At 28.2% G+C, this 22,495-nt stretch overlaps 1 protein-coding gene across 3 annotated transcripts in view; it reads right to left on the bottom strand.

The window, feature by feature from the left end:
• The window catches only part of LOC136078366 (matrilin-2-like), a 101,355-nt gene that overhangs the window by 41,052 nt on the left and 37,808 nt on the right, over positions 1 to 22,495 (bottom strand). For all 3 annotated transcript variants that reach the window (XM_065794089.1, XM_065794088.1, XM_065794090.1), the window contains 2 exons: positions 5,691 to 5,813; positions 4,332 to 4,457 (listed from right to left, as the gene is read on the bottom strand). In XM_065794089.1, the coding sequence (XP_065650161.1) occupies positions 4,332 to 4,457; positions 5,691 to 5,813 (249 nt within the window). The remainder of the gene's footprint in view (positions 1 to 4,331; positions 4,458 to 5,690; positions 5,814 to 22,495) is intronic.

The raw sequence follows: 22,495 nt of genomic DNA, 5'->3' as shown, positions 1-22,495 counted from the left end.
TGTAAAAAGGTGCTGCTGATGCTTAACTTAACCATTATTCTCAGTTTAATAAACTTTGCATCTTTTCTCAATAGTTAGGTTCTAGAGACTTTTGGAAAACCTTTAACAGCAAACGTTTAAAATAAGCAAAAACTAGCAAAAGTAAATTTAACATTAAACCTCTTATTTATGAGACTGATATTATTAACTTTTCCAAGGATATGGCTGAACTATCTGCAAAAAACTTTTCTTCTAATTCAACTCTTGAATTTTATGGCCATACTCTTCCTACCATTTTAGTAAAACAGATTAACTCATTGTTAGACATTCAAATCACTCCAGCTTCAGTTCAAAAAAGCTATTGAGATTATCTAATCATTTTTTTCTAGCCGAATTATAAAAGTCATCCTCGATGGCCAATACTTTTCTCCAGTAACCTCTGGGGTACTTCAAGGTTCTATCAAGGGTCCTATTTTGTTTATTATCAACACTAATGACCTTCTGGACAACCTTACATCTAAAGTGGTTCCATTTGCTTACGACTCAACTTTATACTCCTGTCTTGACAAAATGTCTTCTTATTTTATTCGCTTAGAACAGTTTTTAATATTATTTCATATTAAAGATACATTTTGGAACAAATTTTCATGGCACGAGATACAAACCCTTTAAAAACACCTATAACTATTTTTGGATTAACGTTTGATGTAATTTTTATTTGTATATTGTGGATTTTGAAGTTATAATATGAGTTATTAGTGTTAGTTATATATATATATATATATATATATATATATATATATATATATATATATATATATATATATATATATATATACATATATATATAAATATATAAAAATATATATATATATACATATATATATAAATATATATATATATATATATATCATTATAAAATATATATATATATGATTGTAATATATATATATATATATATATATATATATATATATATATATATATATATATTATTAAATATATTATTATACATATATATTATTATATATATATTTATTATATATAATATATGTACATATATATACATATATATGTATATATATACATATTTATATTTATATATATATTATATATTATATACAGGCCTGTAGCAACAGGGTGGGCTGCAGGGCCATTTGCCCCCCCCCCCCCCTAAATCATTTTTCAAATAAATAATTTTGAAGAAATTGACTGAAAAAATAAAAAAAGGGTCTTTAAAACTATTTTAAGGTAGTACTGCCCCCCAAATATAATTTTTGTTCCTACAGCCCTGATATATACCGGCATAACTTTGAATATATAAACATGTATATATAAATATATATATATATATATATATATATATATATATATATATATATATATATATATATAAATATATATATATATATATATATATATATATATATATATATATATATATATATATATATATATTTATAGTCAAAAGTTATACCAGTTCTAATCAGAGTAGCAATATGGCTACCAAGAAGTTTATGAGAAGTTTATAGTGATTTTACGAATTAATATTCAAAAAATACTTTTAAAACAAATTTTATAACATTGGAAAAATGGGATATTAACCAACTGGCATCATTAATAAAACTTTATTCACTCACAATCAGCAATATAAAACTAAAACAATACACAAACCCTTAGTTATTCATAAACTCTGTTTTAAAAAAAACCCACCTTGAAATCCTTATTTGTTGAGTTTTTATTTTTGTATTGAGCTGATACTTTGAGAAACAAATAATGGTATTATGAAAAATATGTTATCAATAGAATAAAATACTTTGGAAATTGATAGTAGCCATAGCTACTGTAAACAATAAAGGGTTAATTGGTGATTAAATACCACAATAGAAAATGTAATAGTGAATATATTAATTTGTCTCACTATGTCAACCCATTTGCTTTTTTCGTACTTTTGATTAGATATTTGTATTTGCTTTTTCGGCATTTTTTTTTTTTTTGATTCCTTTAAGTTTTCTTCAATTGCGGTAAAACCTAGGTAACTAATTGGTAACGAGCACTTAAATTTGTTTTTCAAAATAATACTTTCCACCTAGAAATTTTTTTTTGTAATAGTATTTGCACTGGCATTGATTTTGTAATGATCTCAACTATGGTATGTTCACCTTTTTCACTCTAAGGTCTTGCGCTTTATGATATAACTGATACACCCGCTTCATGCTTGCGTTACCGTATTGTTAATAAATTTTTTATCATCGTCACCTGTATTTTTGTAGGATTATCTTTACCACATAAAAATTTATTTGGTATTAAGACAGGAAGTTGGCATGCATGTCATGCATGATATATCCTAATGATTAATGCAATTAAATCCTCAATGATTCTGTCAATGTATATTTCAATTTGTCAATGGTTGGTTATTCAATGCATTTTCAAAGAACTTAAAAACTTCTTCGATTTTTTACAATGGCAAATGAAGTTTATCAGTTGCTTTATGTAATGATGTTTTTACATTGGTCTTATTTATTTATTAAGGAGTTCTTCTGCAATTGATGGATGCATCTTGCAGTAATTAGAAATATTTTATACTTTGTAAAAATTTTGATTGCCGTTGTTTTAAGTATTTCCAAATAAATAATTTTGTTCGGAAATGCAAGATTTACAGTTTACCTGATGAGCCACTGCATATATTTCCATACAAGCAACTAACTAATGCTTGCTTGCATCACCAAATCCATGGATTTAAACTAATTTATTAAATAACTATTTAAGTTTCAACTCAACTTGTTTCTTTGCGCAGTTGCCATGTTTGTCAAGGTTTGTGTTTCGGAGTCATAGAGTTGAGAGAGGGTTGTTACCACAACTAAAGTAGCCTCCTCAACTGTGATGGCCTTCACGGCCATGCGGAGGGAAAATATATTTCTGAAAATATATAGTTGCCAAGTGGGCTACTTTATTTAAAGATGGTAGAGAGAGTCTTGAAGATGATCCTTGCTCAGCGCATTCTTAAACCACGTATACAGCTGAGAATATTGAACGTGTGCAAGCCATTATTGAAGAAAATCTGCATGCAACACATGATATAATTGAAGCCTTGACACCAATTAATCGTTTTACAATCAACAAAATCATTCACAATGCACTTAAAAAAAGAAAATTAACATCACGTTGGATACCCCACGAATTAACCGATCAAAATCACAATAACTAATTACTAATTTACACCATTACTAATGAATGTTATATAAAAAATTGTTTGAAACCACTTATATGTGAAATAAATAAGCAAAGACCTAAAACAGGTACTCAAAATTTCAAATTTCTCCATGATAAGGCTCAACCTCATGTGACTCATGATAAGGCTCAACCCCATGTGACTGATTATCTAAACCAAGCTGGAATTTCAATAATTTGCCACCCACCATATTCACTAGACTTAGCTCCATCCGATTATTGGCTATTCAACTTGATAAAAAAAATCTTGATGACGATACTGACTTCGAAATTCAAAAAACTTGCATAACGAAGCTACTTTAAAGTATACCCAAAGGAGAGTATAAAAAAACATTTGACAAATGGCTTAAAAAGATGCAACTTTGTTTAGATAATGATGGACATTATTTTGAACATTTAATAAAATAAAATAAAAAAAACTCTTTTTAAAAGTTTTTTTATTAGGGAGTTCATAGAACTCCCCTATTAAAAAAACTTTTTTTTTAATAGGGGAGTTCTATAAACTTTCCTAACAACCTAAGTATAAACAGAGATATAATTTTATTAGATTTTTTTTTTTTTAAATTTGAATTTGCCTCCCCAAGGCCATGAAGGCCACTAGACTCGAGGAGGCTGCTTAAGTTGTGATTACAACCCTCTTTAAACTCTATAACTCTGAAACACGAACCTTGACGAACAAGGCCACTACTATGGGCAAGGTGGTGATCAAACTCGGAACTTCTCGCTTATAAGGCAAGCGCTCTTTCACTACACTATGACTGCAAATCCAGATTGATAGGCCTAAATGTGGAAATGTTATACAATGAACATTAAAAAAAAAATTATAATAAAACAAATTTTCAAAATAAAAAACAATGTAAAAAACTTGTGAATATCATTTTGCATTTAAAGCGCATTTAAAATGTCTTTTGGAAGTTAATTTATATGACATCTATCATCAGATGCTTGTAATGTGGGATGCTCTAATTGTTAGAAGATTCTAAAAGATTTGTGCACATAGAACGTTTAATTAGAAAACCATGCTGACTAGGACTTTTTCTTTATCTATGATATAGTTTGTACCTTACAAATTCATATTTTATAAACAAAATATAAATATAAAAAATATTTTAAAAGATTACCTTCTTTACATGTCTTGCCATCAGGTTGCAGTTTTCCAAAATAGCAAGAACATACTGCTTTGCCCGAGTCTCTTTCACATATTTGATCACACCCACCACGATTGAAAAAGCATGGATCGCTAAAATCTAAATTCACAAGCTCATAGATAAGTTAATATTTGCATTATTTCAAATTTAACAGCCTTACTTATATGGGATTTCAAGTAATGTGTTAATATTGGTGGTTAAATAATATTCAAATTTGTTACCATTTTGATCTAAAAAGAATGCCGACAACACGCATTGTTAAAGAAAAAGTTTTTTTTTGCAACAAATTATAGATCTTGCTGCACAGTCTTCTGAATTCTATTAGGGAAAATGCATAGTGTGGCGTATTGTCCCAAGTTTCTGACAAAAAAATAATTCTCTGAAAACCAATAGTTAAACCATGGCTTTAAATCATGATATTATGATATCAGCTTTATAACTTTAAGTCATCAGCAAAATGCTTTTGATAAGGTAAAGTGTTTAATGTAAAACTAGTCTTGAAAATATATGAAAGAAAAAAAAACATAATAATAGTGTTTGAAAAAATAATATTTGTTTTCACAAAAAAATCGCTGATATAGTAAAAAACTTTTAATAAACAAAGTAAATATATTAACATAAGTTTTTTAAATTTGATACTCTTTAAATTTTTAAAAATAAAAAAACATTTTTAGTAACAAAGATGCAATTAGAAACTAAAGAAATATTAAATTAAAAATATTTATTGAAATAATTTAAAAAATAAATCGATTTATTTATATTAAAGTCAAGAAAAGAAAGAAATTTGTTTACACTAAGTATTTTTTTAAATGTATTATTAAATATAATTATTTTAAATTAATAAAAATCGAGAGGAAATAAACATTCCTTAACAGCATTCCAACATTTATTTAACATTTATTCAACTCGTTTTGGGGTAAATAACAATTGCTGTAGTTTAAAAAAGTAAATGTCTTTAAAAAATAAAAAAAGGAGATTTTTAAGATGTGGTCAAACTCACATTAGGCATTAAGTATTTTTTATTTAAAACAAGGCCTGATTCTACAAAATGTACAAAATATTTAAAAATTTTAAAAACTTGTACTTATCATATTTGCATTAAAAACCCATTTAAAACGCCTTTTAGAAGTTAATATAACATCTGTCATCAAATGGTTTGTCAAGTACAATACTCCAATCGTTAGTAAATTCTAAAATATTTGCGCTCATTGCACATTTATTAAGAAAACCATGCTGACTAGGACTTTTTCTTTATCTACAATTTGGTTTGTACCTTATAAACTCATCATATTTTATATACAAATAATATAAAAAATACTTTAAAAAGTTTACCTTGTTTACATGTCTTACCATCAGGTTGCAGCTTTCCAAAAAAACAAGAACATACCGCTTTGCCTAAATATAATCCACATAGTTGACTACATCCTCCACGATTGATCAGGCATGGATTGTAATCTAAATTTACACGCAAAAAGATAAACTAATTTAAATCAATATTTGCAATATTTTAATTTTTAACAGCCTTACTTAAATTGGATTTCAAATAAATCGCTAATATTGGTGGTTAAATACTTTTCAAATTTGTTAACATTTTCAGTATCTAATAAAAATGGCAATATTACATTTAAATATACGAAAAGTTAATTTTTTAACAAAATATAAATATTGTTAAGCAGCTTTGCTAGTCATATCGAAGATAATGAGTAGTGTGGCTTAGAAGCAGTTTACTTCGAGCTGCCGTAGCATGATTTGTTGATCTTTATAATATGAGTCTTTTTTTTACCAAAGAATCCATTAAATGCTAAAAAGTTGGAAAATGTGATATACTTTATATATACCAACTTTTTAAATGATTTGAAATTTCTTTTACACTAATCATCACAGTAATTATATCATTAAAAAGTATTAATTTAGTACATAATTTATTATGTGACAATTAACACCATTATATACGTTACAACTAACAACATTATTTGACAAAATTTGTTTTAGTACATGTTATCTTGGCAAATGACTTACAAATCTCTGTGGAACTCTTATCATTTTTCCATAGTCTCTCTTGGTAACTCTTATGAGAATCATTTTTGAACATGAATAACATTTTTTTAAATTTTAAAATCACCTTGTATTTGAACAATATGGTATTTTTTTTTTTTTAATTGATTTCCTTGCTTTACGAAGAATATTATTGAGAGATCATCAAAATGAAAAGGTAATTGACTGCTTTACTTTATCTGGGTATTAACTGCTTGGAGCCTATGGATAATAACATTTTGTTTTTTGACCTGGTGTTTCTTGGTCACTCTCTATGAACATTTTGTTTGCTTAATTTTTCTCTACTTTTCCTTTGGCATTTACACATAAAAAACAATATTCTTGTTTTTTCTTTAGTTGAGACTGCCGGATCAATCAAACAATGCGAGAAGACAACTGGACTTTTAATTGTTTTGTATATGTGCTTAACTATAAGGTTACAATAATCTGCTCAATATTCCAGGTTCAAATACCATCATTCGGTAAATCTTGTTCCATTTTTAGACTAAAAACACTTTACCTCAACTTCAGTTTATGGAAAACAATTATGGTTTAAATTGTAGGGGCCACATTAAGACCATAGAAGATTTGAATACAAAAAAGCTTTGCACATTTATTATTCCCTGTTTAATTAGGCCTTTATTGCCAATTGAGAATTGAAAGAAAGTTTTCTTTCAATCCATAGTGATGAAACTTTTTGCATTTTTCCTTTTTGACAAACTTTTGCATATGATAATAGTCTACCATTAGGCGTTGTTTTTTTGCTTTTGTTTTTGTTTTAATGAACAATAAGTAGAACCAATATTTAAGGGTCAAAGTTCGTTTATAGTACAAAAATGAAAGAGTAGATTCAATCTAGATGAAGAAGAATATAAGAATCTAGAGGAATAGATAAAATTTTTGTTTTTTTTTTGCATATTTCAACATTTTTTTTCTTTTCGTAGTAATAGCAACAAATTTGTCGTAGTTCGTGCTATCTTCAAAATATTATTTTGAATCCAAATGATTTATATTCTTACAATTATAAAATAGAGCATTCAGTGCAAGTCACGAGTTTTTTTTTGATTACCATATCACCTACAGTGCTGGACAAAATATGATGGACAAACCCAAACTTAAAATAAAACTGAATCAAAAATTGAGAAAAATAGTATATCTATTTTTTATATTATTTTCTAAATAGTTTATTATAACTTTAATAAACTACTACTTAAGTAGTTATAAATTATTAAAATAAAAGATAAACTTATTACTATTATAATAAAAGATAAATCTAAAATGACAGCGACGCTTTTAGAAGTTAAAAAAATGCTTAAGGAAATCCCACAATACTTAAAATAATAAAAAAAAAGTGTTTCCGCAATGCGCATATCCGATCGGAAAAAACGCATAGAAATATTGAGGTCTGGATCCAAATTGTGAGGGTAGAATAAAAATAAACTTTTACATACAAAAGACTTTTAAGCAAATATTAAGCTTTCCTTTGTTTAGATCACTTATCCTAAGATAAACTCATAATGGATTTAGATTTAATTAATAAAATGAAAGTTTATGAGTTGAAGCAGTATTTAAGACTTTGAAATTTGCGTTTTTCTGGAACAAAGAGGGAATGGGTTGCTCGTGTATTTTCTGCCATGGAAAACTTTATTGAGCCTGTACTAACTGCTACCGAGGCAGTCGAAGAACTTAAAGATGAATATCAAAAAAACTTTTAATTGACAATGTTAAATGCAGTGATCCGTTTATCTTATTAGATGGTTGGTTACCTGACGAGGACAGTATTAAACAACGGCCAATGGTTATGTATCCAGATATTTTTAATTATTTGATGTTTAACCCATCTGAATTAGGCAGCAATGACTTAAATGATTATAAAAATTCAAAAGCTTTAAGTTTTCATAAAACAGCTGGCTTCAAAAACTCTCATATTACTGTATAAGTGAGGAAAGTCCATTTTGTGCAATAAAAGGTGAATGCAGGCATTCACAACGTATTAATGACGCCAGCCATAAACCGTGGTTGATTATAGAAAAAGAAAATGCAAAAATCCGATCTTGTCACTGTACATGTATGGCAGGAATGAGCGAAACATGTAACCATGTTGCTGCAGCAATGTTTAGAATTGAAGCTGATGTAAGAATGAGCTTAACAAATCCAGCTCGCACAATGGTTTCAAATCAATGGCTTCCAAATCGAAAAGACGTTTTACCTGTTAGAATTAAAAATCTAGGTTTTAGCAAAGAAAATTTTTCTCAACATTTAAAAAAAAAAAAGACCATTTGTCGATCTATAGGTGTTCCTCAGGGTTCAACTCTGGGTCCGCTTCTTTTCCTTATCTACATAAATGATTTAAACATTTGTATTAAATGCTCAAAGGTGTATCATTTTGCTGATGACACTAACCTTCTGATTGTAGATAAGTCTTTAAAAAAACTAAATAAGTACCTAAATTATGACCTGGCATCACTGGTTTAATGGCTGCGATCAAACAAAATATCTTTGAATGTCAAAAAAACTGAATTAGTTCTATTTAAACCTCAAGGCAAAAAAATTACCAAAAAACTTAATTTTAGAATTAGTGGTCAAAAACTAAATATTGTAGATAAAATAAAATATCTGGGCATATTATTAGATGAAAATCTTTTGTTCATTCAACAAATTAAGTCTATATCAAACAAATTAAGTCGAGCAAATGGAATGCTTACCAAAATAAGGCATTTTGTGAATTACGAAATCCTTGTGAATATTTGGCATGCTATTTTTAACTCCCACCTACGCTATGGTTGTCAGATATGGGGACAAATTCCATCCATTTATAAAAAAAACCTTATAAATCTCCAGAATAAATCTTTAAGAATAATTCACTTTCAACCTAACAGTTTTAGTTCTGACATATTGTATAATCTTTCTAAAATTTTAAAGCTTGACGAACTTATCTACTTATCAAACTGTGTTCTTGTATGGGACATTGTCCACCATAATACGCCTAGCTGCTTCACTAGCTATTTTAAATTCACAAATGATGTTCATAGTTATAAACTTAGGTCTGTATCTTATTGTAGTCTTTCTATGCCTTTAAAACAAACACACAAGTATGGCATAAAGTCAATCAAGTATCAATCAATTCTATGTAAGAACTCTCTTCCTGTTGAAACTAAAAAAATATTCTCCAAAATATCAAATAGAAATGCCTTTATAACCCATGTAAAAAAATTTATCTTCAGTAAAAATTATCAATGAACTATCAGTTATGCAATCACCTCCTAGTTATTCTCTATAACAAAATTTTTATTATAATAAAAGTAACATAGAAATAAATAAAAATAACTCATAAATAAAAATAAAAATAAGATTAAAAATATAAAACCCAAAAAAAAGAAAGAAAAATATAAAACTCATAAAATAGAAATAATAATATAAAACTCATAAAATAAAAATAAAATAGAAATAAAAACATAAAACTAAAAATAAAACATAAAAATATATAAATGTTCATTTAGTCACAATCAAGTACCCTCATTTTCATCATCATGCAAAGTTATATGGCTCTAAAATTTGTGGCACTACTAAACCATATAACATGTAATAAATAAACAATAAACTATTTTCTATGCAATCGCCCCGCTTAATTCTCTATAACAATTTTTTTTTCTTTTACTTTAATTCATATTCAATTTTTCTATGCTTGAAAAATGCTGGATCACAACAAAACTCCTATGACTTCTACTTCTTTGACTCTTCTTCCTTTCTTTCCTTCTTTTTACTGTTATATTTTTTGTTATTGATATTGTTATGATTTTTATATTTTTTTTTTTTTTTTTTTTTTTGCATTATCCTTATGATAATCACTATAATATATATAGATAAATATATAGTAAAATATATACCTATATATAGTAAAATATATTGATAGTACTTATTATATTATTGTATTTAATATTATTATTACTATTTATTACTATTATTATTACTATTTATTTTTATTTATTTTTTATTACTTATTATTATTATCATTATTATTATCCTATATTTGTACCATCATAGGTCTTTACGCGTCATCAGTTTATAACTGTTTGTAAATGTCCCGCATGATTGTATATATATACAGTTATTATTAAAGTGAAAATATATTGATTTGATTTGATTTGATTTTGATTTGTAGACAGTTTGTATAAGAAATGTAATCCAATTTCTAATTATTCTACTAAACTTAATCTTCAGGATGTTGCAAAAGCTTTAAAAGAAATAGCACCTAATTCCATCATTTTTAATGCTGTCCCGAAACCAGATATTGACTTTAGTTTAGAAGTAGTAAACAACATTAGTACAATCAAATCTAATGAGTGTTAATGATAAATTGGTAATGTCAAAAGATATATTATCACTTGAAAGATATATTATCACTTGAAAAAAATATAACACTTCATATGACACTTAAAAATATTGAAGAAATTGAGCTGTTGACCAAAGGACGAAAAAAAACAAATACTGGTACGAGTATAGAAAAGGTGTTGTAACAGCTTCAAAAAGTTACGATATTTTAAAAAAAAGGAACAAATCAAATAAAATTGATTTTGATATGTGGAAGTTTAATCAACGTATATCTGGCATGTCTTTTGTTAATTTAAACATACCTGCAATAAAGTATGGCAGGGAAATGGAACAGAATGCTGTTAACTGTTTTTATGAAATTTTAAAAATCAATCATAAAGGTGTAGCAATCTATGATTGTGGGTTATTTTTAGATAGAGATATTCCCATCATTGGTGGTAGTCTTGTTTTTGTTGTCTACCTTGTTTTTGTTGTCTACCTGCATGTCTTGAAGTTAAATGCCCATTTTCTATAAATTACTTGTTCCCACTTGATCCGAGCGTAAAACTTCCATATTTGATTAAAAATGATGTTGGTATTTCTTTAAACAAAAATCATCCATACTATATGCAATGCCTTGTACAAATGGCTGTTACAAGGCACCATCACTCATATATTATGGTGAGGATACCTCATGGAAATTTTATTGAACATATAAAATTTGAAAATAACAAATAGGAAGAAATCAAGTGTAAATTGATTGACTATTATTATAAATATTATTTGAGTACAATTTTTATTCAACACTACGCTTTGTTGAATAATTAGAAATTGGATTAAACTTGTTATGCAAACTGCCTACAAGTGGTTATTCAACTTATAATCAACCAAACTTTATGGCTTGTGTCATTATTACGTTGTGAATGTCTGAAAGCAAGAATTGTTGGGAAAACCATTGGCCATTGTTTAATACTGTCCTCTTCAGGTAACCAACCATCTAATAAGATAACTGATCACTGCATTTTACATTGTTAGTTAAAATATTTTTTGATACTTATCATTTAGTTCTTTAACTGGCTCAGTAGCATTTAGTACAGGCTTAATAAAGAGTTCCACTGTTACAATATATGGCAGTTTGTTTTTTATTTGAAAAGGAAAAGTAAATATGGCTAGATTTCTAGAAATTTCTGTTTTTTCTATTCAAATTCTGATTCTAGCTGCCTTAGCACCCTTAATTAGCGTTTCAGCCCCCCCTCCTCCTAACGATAAAATTGACAACTACGTCAAATTTATATCACTGTTCCTTTTTTTATATTACCGAAATCCTGGGATTATCCAATATCAGTCCTGGCATTTCGAGAACGAATGTGCGGGCGATTAACACCCCCTTTTTGTAGCAATTGCCCTCTCCTTCTACCATTTGTCCTCTGTATTGAGTAAATTTTGTCATAAAGATCATGCAATATATTTATTTGATACCATAAAGTGCCTCTTTTTTGAAAAATTTATGGTTCGTGAGTTATAACTGTTTAAAGTGGGAATTACGGCATAATAAAAAATTTTTTTCCTATGGACTCGTAAGCATGATATATCGTTAGGAAAGTAATTCAACGTGAAGTAAAATTTTTTTTTAGTTCGTTACGTATAAATATTAGTGCTGGATCAGAAAAGGGCTTGGGAAGCAAAACTTGTTGCTCTTAAGTTTAGGCCAGGAAGGCCAAGTTTTTAGGTCTTTTTTGTTCCCGGGCTTCTATCATCGCAGTTTTTTTAAAGTATCTTTATTTGACACCATAATGAAATTTTCATACACCCTCCCCTCCCCCCACATTGTTTTGATATTATTAAAACTTGAAATATTAGTAGGTTTTATTTCTAGAAATAAGTTAACATTAATCTTAATTTATTTAGAATTAATTTTGTGCTGTTTTTCCATTCACGCTCGCAAGCATGATCATGATCACGTGATCACTATTTTTTTGCGCTATTCCACTTTTATAATCTTAGCAGACCATGAAAGTGGGCGGCAATCACCTTTTACTAATTGGCAAGTGAACATGAACTGCCACCTCAATTTTTTGAGTTTGCATACATACACTTGTTGAACATCACCCATCCACCCCCACCCCCTCCCCCATGTACGCAAATTACTCAACTTAGGACACTTCCCACTAACCCCTTGCCGCGTACGTAATATTTGTACGACCCCTAAACATGATTGTTCTAAATGCCTCTAAAATAGACACCTAGGAGGTCATGACCACTTAACTGACTTATAAACATTTTAAATTATCAATTAAAACGGTGGTTTATCTAATAAAAACTCGGACACGCCTAATAAAAGTAAACAAAATTTAAGATTTTAGCAACTAAACAAAATCCATTACTACCAGTGTTAAGCCTTCTCTGAAAAGGCAAAGGAAAAGGAGGGATTCCTGACCCTAGATTTATTGAGGGTAAAAAACGCATGCCAAACTTATTACCTTTTTTTTTTCGGAAAATATACAAACACAAGAATATAATGTTCATGAAGGTTTGAAAAAAGATCAATGTAGTAGTAATCTTCCATTCAATCTTTACTGTTTTCCAAGTTCTTTAAAAAAAATTCTAGAGAAAGGGAAAAGTGAAAAGTTTTGTTAAAAAGGGAAGGTAAAAATAAGAAAAAATGGAATCCATGCGATAGTGATCGTGTATGTTCGAAGGATTTTGTGGATGGAGCACCTACCATTGCTAACATTAATCCAAGAAGGAGTTTAAATAAACTTTGTACAAAATAGAGCTTTTTAGTTTTGAAAGGTATTAGCACAGATTCCTGTGCACATTCCATTAGCACAGATTCCTGTGCTAACACATTATTCCTTGTATACTATTATTTAACGACTTTAAGGTTTTAAATTTCCATCTCTTGAATTATTGACCAATACAGGTTTTAAGTTACAGAGTATATCAAAAACCCTCACAATCTCATCAACACGACGCAACATTGTTAGAGGAAAAACATTCTTTAAAATTCAATAAGTTTTCATTCTATTAATGACTCGTTTTACGTGTATTCTTAAGTTAGCTATTTTTTTAGTTTTTTTACATTCAGATGCAATCATTTGACTTTTGAGACGAGCACCTGGAGGAATTATCAAAGTACAAAATCTTAAGTAAAGTTCTTCCTGAATTTGAAATCCACGATCTACCATGACTTCATCGTCACGCTCTAACAAGTCATAAAAACCACTGTCTTTTGTTATAAAATTATCTGAATATCTTCCACCATAACAATCAGATAAAAAGTGATAAAACCACTAGACGAAATTCCAACAAGAAACTTAAACGTATTTAAACGTGTTTATAATCAGACCAAGTTGAGGCTTGTGCTAAAAGAGACTTGGGTCGTTCAATAAAAACTTCAGCACAATCAATAATCACACAACACTTGTAATATCCTGCATTCTTAAACACTCTTGGCAAATTTTTCCTGATGGTTTCACGTGGAAGCCATACAACAACAGCACTACCTAACACACTGCTTATAAGTTTAATCCATGTGGTAAATGTGTTAGAAGAAGTAGAAGGAGAAATTCCAAATTGTTCTGCAAGGTCTTCATTAAGAATACCAAGAAGAAGTCGCACAAGTGTTAAAAAAATTCGTCACGATGAGAAAGTTTTCTATATTTAGTTGACTGAAATCTGCGCTTTAATTTGCTAGTATTGTGAACATGTTTTGGTCCTCGCCTAAAAACTAAGCTTTTCAAGAAATGGTATAATAAGTAAGAAGATGGCATTAAATAAAGCTATTGTAGATATTCCTGAATAAAAGTTCATTTTTTTCTGTTTTGATTCTGTTGCATGAAAATATCAACAATTTCTTAGTTTAATTAACTTGTTTTTGGTTTACTTGCTTCAAGGATATATTCAAGAAATTAACTTTTTTAACAAGAGAATCAATCAAAGACGTTTTAGAATTACATTCTTCACACACATTTAGCAATGACTGGCTAGCATATGAATGTTCACAGCTTGGCGGTGGTAAATAAATTGTATTATCATTATTATTACTTAACTCATTGGTATTATTTTGAGTCGTATTATTATTCGTGTCATTACATTCTGTGCTAACACTTTTCAAAATTAAAAAGTTCGATTTTGGACAACGTTTTTATAAACTCATTCTTGGCTTAATGTTAGTAGAATTATATCCCATATTTAAAGTAGGATCTGGACTAGCAATGGTAGGTGTTCCATTTACAAAATGCATCGAACAAACACGATCACTGTAGCATTGATTCCATTTGTTTCTTATTTTTACCTTCTCTTTTTAATAAAATTTTCTACTTCTCTCTTTCTCTAGAATTTCTTAAAGAACTTGGAAAACAGTAAAAATTGAAAGGATGATTACAACCACACTGTTCATTTTTCAAACCTTCATGAACATTACATTCTTGTTTTTTCAACTTGAAAATTTTATGATGGCTATTCGAACACCCTATTACCGCACAGTTACCTCTGTTACTCATCGTGTTGAATTCAAAAGATGAGATAAATACAAATAAATACTAATTCAAATACAGATATTTAGGAAGTTTTTTCGACTTTTTACCCACACAATTAAAGTTCAGTCCTCGCCGGGCAAAATGGTAGAATTTAAGTTGGATAGGTGTATTCTTAAAAACAGATAAGAATGATACAGTAGCCAATAAGGCGATAGATTTTGCAGAGAAATTTAAAAATTATTTTATAAAAATTGGGGAAAAACTAGCTAGTAAAATAACTCCTGGAAAAAAATGTTATAAATCGTATCTAGAAAAAAAAGCCTCAGTCATGAACGAGCTTAATATAACTCCGGATGAGCTTAAAAATCCATTTAACACCTTACATCAAAACACAAGTCCAAGAATAGATGACATTAGCCTGAACATTGTAAAAAAAGTCCACAATAATATTAAATATCCCTTTCTGTATATCTGTAACCTGTCTTTAAAAATCTGTCCTTAAAAAATGGGGTTTAAAAAATCTCCCTGATCAGCTAAAGCTAGCAAAAGTTATCTAAAAGTTATCTTAAAAGCTATCTAAAAGCGGAGATAGTTCTATAGCTTCTAACTACAGGCCTATTTCTATTTTGCCATGCATTTCAAAAATATTAGAGCGCATAATGCCCAATAGACTTTACAACTATCTGGTAAACCACCACCTGCTAAATAATAACCAATATGGTTTTCAAAAACACTATTCAACAGAACACGCTGTAGCCAAACTTGTCGACGAAATTTTAAATGGGTTTGACAATAATAAATACACTCTTGGGGTTTTTCTCGATCTTTCAAAAGCGCTTGACACAGTCGACCACGAGGTTCTTCTTTAAAAACTGTATAATTATGGAATAAGAAATAACACTAAGAAATAACAATAAGAAATAACAACGAGTTACTCCTCGTTTACATTAACGATATCTACTTATCTTCTAACATACTTAACGTTGTCCTTTTTGCTGATGATACTCAAGTATTCTTTAGCCATGCAAACATTAGCCTACTATATAACACTGTAAATCAAGAACTTGAGAACCTGAACGAATGGTTTAACGCTAACAAATTCTCTCTAAATGTCGAAAAAAGTTAAAATATTTTCTTTACAAAATTATCAAAATCGGACACCCTCCCCTTAAAACTACCTGGTTTCCTAATTAATAAAACTAAACTTAAACGAAAATACTCAATCAAGTTTTTAGGCGTAATACTTAATGAACATATTAGCTGGAGTAATTATATCAAAGTAATAGAAAATAAAATATCTAAAATTATTGGTATTCTGTATAGAACAAAAAATCTTCTGTACACAAATTGTTTAAAAAATATTTATTTTGCATTTATTCATCGCTAAATCAGCTACTGCAACATTATCTGGGCAACTACTTAGCCTTCAAAGTTAAATACGATGTACAAAATACAAAAAAAAACAAGTCGTTTGATATTGAATGCAAATAAATACGCTGGTGCCAGACCATCACTAAGATAAATTGGAGTGCCTATTATCTATGAAATAAATATTCTTAATATACTAATTTTAATGTTTAAGTTTAAAAATGGTATGCTACCACAAATACGAAACTAAATACTCAATAATTAGCTTTATTATACCAAAAACATTATCAAAACAAGCTGATTTTTCGAAACCTTGCCGAGGACCGCGGTTATGGAACTTGCAAGTAATATAAAAACTTGTACTTCAACTTAACATTTTAAACGTGCAGCAAAGCAACACTTATTTGATTTTGATACAAAGCAATTACTATCCTTTTATTAAAAACATTTGATAATCTTAATTATTTAATGTCTTATAAATTGACGCAACATCTTAATTATATTGTACGGTACTTAAAACATGTATGATATTATACTATTTTGCAATAATAACGCAATTTGTAAATGCAATATTTATTATATCTTACGCAATTAGTAGATGGAATATAAAACAGATTTATTTGGTTTTGTATGTATATATCAAAGCCTATCCACTTCGCGAAACTCCTGTTAATTGATCGAAATTGCATTCTGGGATGTCCTGCCGGACCTCTTCCGCAACTAACACAAATAGTTTTTTTTTTAGTTAATCAACTTTGTTGCTAATCTCAATTTTGTATTAAAGATATATCAATTTTGTAACATTAAGATACATCAATTTTGTTAAGATTACCATTAGAATGTTTAAATAAGAATAAAATAATGAGGAAAAAACATTTTGTAGAACATAAAGTTAGTGTAATTTTTTTAGAACATAAAATTATTTTATTAAAATTAAAAGTTATTAACATCATACATTAACAAAAGTTATTAATCTTAATACAAAAAAAAAATTAAAAAAACAGTATCATAATATATTAATTATGAAAAATATGTGCAATTTCATTTGCATTTGACTTATTGCGTGGGTTTATGTCTCTGTTTAAAAATTTTATGAAATAAAAAATTCTTGTAATAATAAAAAACAGAACAATGTTTTTTTTCAAATAAAGCGCATGTTCTTTATGTTGATTGTGAAAAAACTGAAAATGACTTTTTTTTTTAATTTTTTTGATGAGAATCATGGCCAGTCCATCTCTTTCAAGATATTTATCTATAAATTTCATAAAAGTTATTTCCATTTCACAAACTAGTGACATAAAAGCTGATGGATTGTCAGCTGAACTTTCATAAATTCCACAATTAGTGGTTGTTTGAGTACAGCACTTCATAAAATCATTTAGATTGAAAGCTGTCTCAAAATTTGAATCCTTTATACAGTTGCTATTGGATTTGCTTTTTTCTATAGATAAAAGTAATAAAGCGTATCTATAGGCAACTCGAAATTGTCTAACATTTGGACGGTCATTCCAACCACCTTTGGAAAAAAAATTCTCAATGCAGTCCTGATTAAAACGAGAAGTACAAACAAATTGAAAACCTTCAGAAAATAGCTCTCTACTTAAGGTTAGAACACTATTTATTGTGACACTTAAACCCCAATGACATGATATACTTGCTTGACTTCTAACATTACAAAATTTCAATTTCTCAATCCAATGCTTTAACTCTTCCAACTGAGAAATACTTGCTCCTTTTAAAGTTAGAGCACAACAACCTGGTTTATCTGCATATAGTTTATATGAATTCAATATATCGAATAAAGTTCAACAAATCTTGTTGCTGGTAATACACTTAAAGGAAGTAAGTTTGTAAGTAAGTAAGCAATATAATGCAGAAGCAACTTGATAACTAAAAACTTGAGTGGCAAGTTTGACCTTCATAGATAAAAGAGGACCAGGATCTAAGTGTTATCTGTTAGTTTTGGCACTAGACGTACAGATTTTATTTTGTCTAAATTATACAGAGACTGGATGTGTTGCCAAGAAACAATTTCACCATTAATGTCAATGATATGTCTTCGTAAATTGTTTCTGATACTTTTTACTAAATGTGTAGGATCAAAAATAACATGAATATTTTTATTATTGGAAGGATTAGGAAAGTATGGTAAATTTTTGGAAAACCCAAGCAAACGTAAGGCAGATATATTAGTAGATCCTTGATCACAAACTACACATTTAATGTGTAAACCAGTTTCTTGAACCTTAGAAATGGTTTCACATAGTAAAAAAGCCAAGTCAGCTGTTGATACTGTTGAATTATTATAAAAATAAGCTATTGGTTGTTTCCATTTATTTGCCAAGCCTCTAAATATAATTACAAGAGCCTGATTAAAAAGTTTTCCATTTTTCATACCATAAACCAGAATTTCTATTATACTCTAAATGCTGCTTTAATGACATTTCATCCATAACAAGACTGACATTACGATCATGTGGATTCATTGCATCAGCACGTAACTTTAATAAAGAAAACAATCGAGTAGAAAACCCTTCTTGAAGATCTGAAAATATGCGGGACAAAAATAATAATAAACAGGTTTGACTTGGTAAACAGAATATTGTTCGCAAGACGTTAAAAGTTTGAGGACTATGAAACAGAATTCGCAAAGCCAAAACTTTGTCACAAACTGCCCAGCGTTTTCCTTTATTGACTTGTTTACTCATTTCTAATTGACTTCTAAAAAAACTAACTTGTATAGGAGATAAATATTTCCTGGATAAATTTAAAATATGTTTTATAGACCCATCACGGTTTTTTTGGATTTTTTGTTTGGATTTTAAATGTCGAACTTGTTTACGTAGTCTAGAATTTTTGACTCGCAATGTTAATAGTAACCTTTGAAGTTTGTTGAAATTTATTTCATTAGCAGACATTTTGTTCTCTAAATTACTATCTGAATTAACAGGTAAACAAACAACTTGCTTTTTTGCTGGAAATAAACGACGTTCAACTGGTGATTTCCTTTTGCAACCAAAAAGTGGAGGAGGATATGGGATGTTAAAAATAGTAGGAATTGCTGATTGTAACAAACGTTTTCTATTATTATTTGTAGAATAATACATTGTATGTTCAAAATGATTACTGCACAAATAAAAGTTTTTGTTTAAAAATACAAAATCTTTTTCGTCTAAATCTTTCCTACGACAGTTAATGACCCACTGTTTACATCTAAAAATTAAACAATAAAAGAATATATTTTAAAATACTACAATAATAATTTATAAACTTTTGATGAAAAAAAAAGTTATTATAAGTAATATATGAATTAGCTTGCCTTTTTTCGTCTTTAGGAAAACGAAAAAATGAAATATCTTAACAGTTTTTTCCACTTTTATTTCCACAGTTTATAGCAGCACAAAATGGTGGCATCGTTATAACTTAGATCGAAATTCTTTTAGGTACATAAAAAAATAAGTTTCGCTACTTTATATTATGAAACTCTGAGGTCCGGCAGGACATCCCAGAGTGCTTTGCGATAAAATTACATCGAGATATATGAAATTATGCCTGACTGGATAGGCTTTGGTATATATGAACGGACATTTTTGTGTATGAGGGTGCGTGTATAATAAAAATCATGGCCTACTATATTCATAAAAATAAAAGTAGAATAAAATAGAGAATTAAAAATTAATAGTAATAATAAGAAATGATTAATTTTTTTTTCCTTTTTTTCTGCAAATAGTAAATAGTAAACTGCTAATAGTAAACTGATTGTTAATTCCGCTTTAGTTTCTTTTTTCCTTTTTCATTTTTATCGGCTGAATTTTATTGGCTGAAAAAACGCAGACCAAGATGTAAATTTTTTTAGTGATAAGTACACGGACAGTATATATCATTATTCCAGCACCATTAAAAAATTTCTTTTTAAAAATGTAAATAATATAAACAGTGAAAGAATCAGAATCCTCCACACTAATATAAGGAGTTTAAGCAAAAATAATGAAAGCTTTCGGCATTTTTTTTCGGCACAGAAGAAACTGAAAACATTTTTAATATTATATGTGTCACGGAAACTTGGTGCTCTTCTTTCAAATTTGAAAATAATTCTAATTTTCATATTAAGAATTTTGAATTGGTCTCATTAGAAAGAGAAACAAATAAACGCGGTGGAGGAGTTCTGATATACTTTAAAGAAAACATTGCATAAAAAGTTAAAAGCGATTTGAGCGTTTCTGACGAAGATAAGAGATCGCAACAATTGAATTAGTTTTTTAACAATTTCAGTTCTTTCAACCTTTTCAAAATTATTAGAAAGAATTTTATATAATAGAATATTTAAATATTTTTACCAAAATAATATACTATATACCAAACAGTTTGGCTTTAAAAAAAATATTTTAACTGAGCACGCAATTATTTAATTTGTAAGGAAAATCTCAGAATCTTTCGAAAAAAACAATATACCCTAGGAGTCTTTAATGATCTTTTGAAGGCTTTCAATACCGTTGACCATAAAATATTGCTTAAAAAGCTTGAATACTATGGAATTAATAACAATATGCTAAAATGGTTTCATAGTTACTTATAGAAAGCAATTTGTTACCTCTAATGATGGCCTTCAAAGTGACTATATTGAAATAAACTGTGGTGTTCCACAAGGCTATAGTCTAGGTCCTCTTATGTTTTTTTTATATTAATGATTTAAGTAAAGCAGCTAATCTTCGGAGTATTATATTTGCCGATGATACGAATTTGTTCTTGTCAAACAGTAATATTAATGAGCTGTTTTCTGATATGAATAAAGAACTTAAATGCGTATCTGAATGGTTTAAATGTAACAAATGAACCTCAAACCTTAATAAAACAAAATACATTCTGTTTCGCCTTATATCTAAAAAACGTTTTTTACCAACAACCATGCCAAAAATTCTTATTGATAAACTTGAAATAAAAAAGGAAACTTTTACTAGTTTTCTTGACATTTATCTTGATGAGAATGCTACATGGAAATCGCATATTGACAACATTTGCACTAAAGTTTCTAAAAATATAGGAGTCCTCTATAAGTCTAGAAATTATTTAAACAAAACCGTTTTAATCCAACTTTATTACTCATTTATACATAGTTATATTAACTATGCAAATATTGCTTGAAGAAGTACAAGCAAAAGTAAGTTGCGTACTCTATATCGTCTTCAGAAACACGCATTACCCTTAGTTTGTTTTGAAAATCGACTTACGCATTCAAGGTTTTTATTTAAAAATATAAAAGTACTTAATATTTATGAAATAAATGTGTATAAAATATTATGTTTTATGTTTTAATGTAAAATCAATCCGTCATTACACATTTTTAAAGATTTTATTACCTTAAAAACAAAAAATAAGTATACACTACGAAATGATAACTCACTTTATAAACCTTTTTGTCAAACAAAATTCAATTAGTTCTGTATAGCTTATCGTGTACCAATCTCTGAAACAAAATCATTTTACCTAATTTTGATTTATCAATTACCTTCCCAGTCTTTAAAAAGAAATTAAAAGAATTCATTCTTTTTAATGACAATATTTTGAAACTTTTAAAAATAAGAAATTTATATAAACACGCTCTTTTGTTTTTGTCATTTTTATTTTTTTATATTTGTTAATAGCTTAGATTATATTTTATTATAACGTTTTATGGTTCTAGCGACAAGATCATTAGATCTTCTTTCAGATACCAAGTTTTTATTTAAACTTTCTTTTTTGTTATTTTATTTTTAATCTTATTGATGTGGCGATTATATTCTCTATTATAATTTATTAAAAGTATAAAAATTTCAAAATTTGTAAAAGTAAAACTGTATATTAAAAAAAAATGAGAAAAATTTATACTTACAAAATGTATGTATGTATGTGTGTATTTATATGTATGTTTGTAAGTGTGCGACTTTACATATTTGTCTGTTTACA

The sequence above is a fragment of the Hydra vulgaris genome, chromosome 03 (genome assembly GCF_038396675.1).
Source record: "Hydra vulgaris chromosome 03, alternate assembly HydraT2T_AEP".
Taxonomy (NCBI): Eukaryota; Metazoa; Cnidaria; class Hydrozoa; order Anthoathecata; family Hydridae; genus Hydra; species Hydra vulgaris.
Note: the sequence above shows the minus strand (reverse complement) of the source record. Positions and strands in the feature narration are given on the sequence as shown.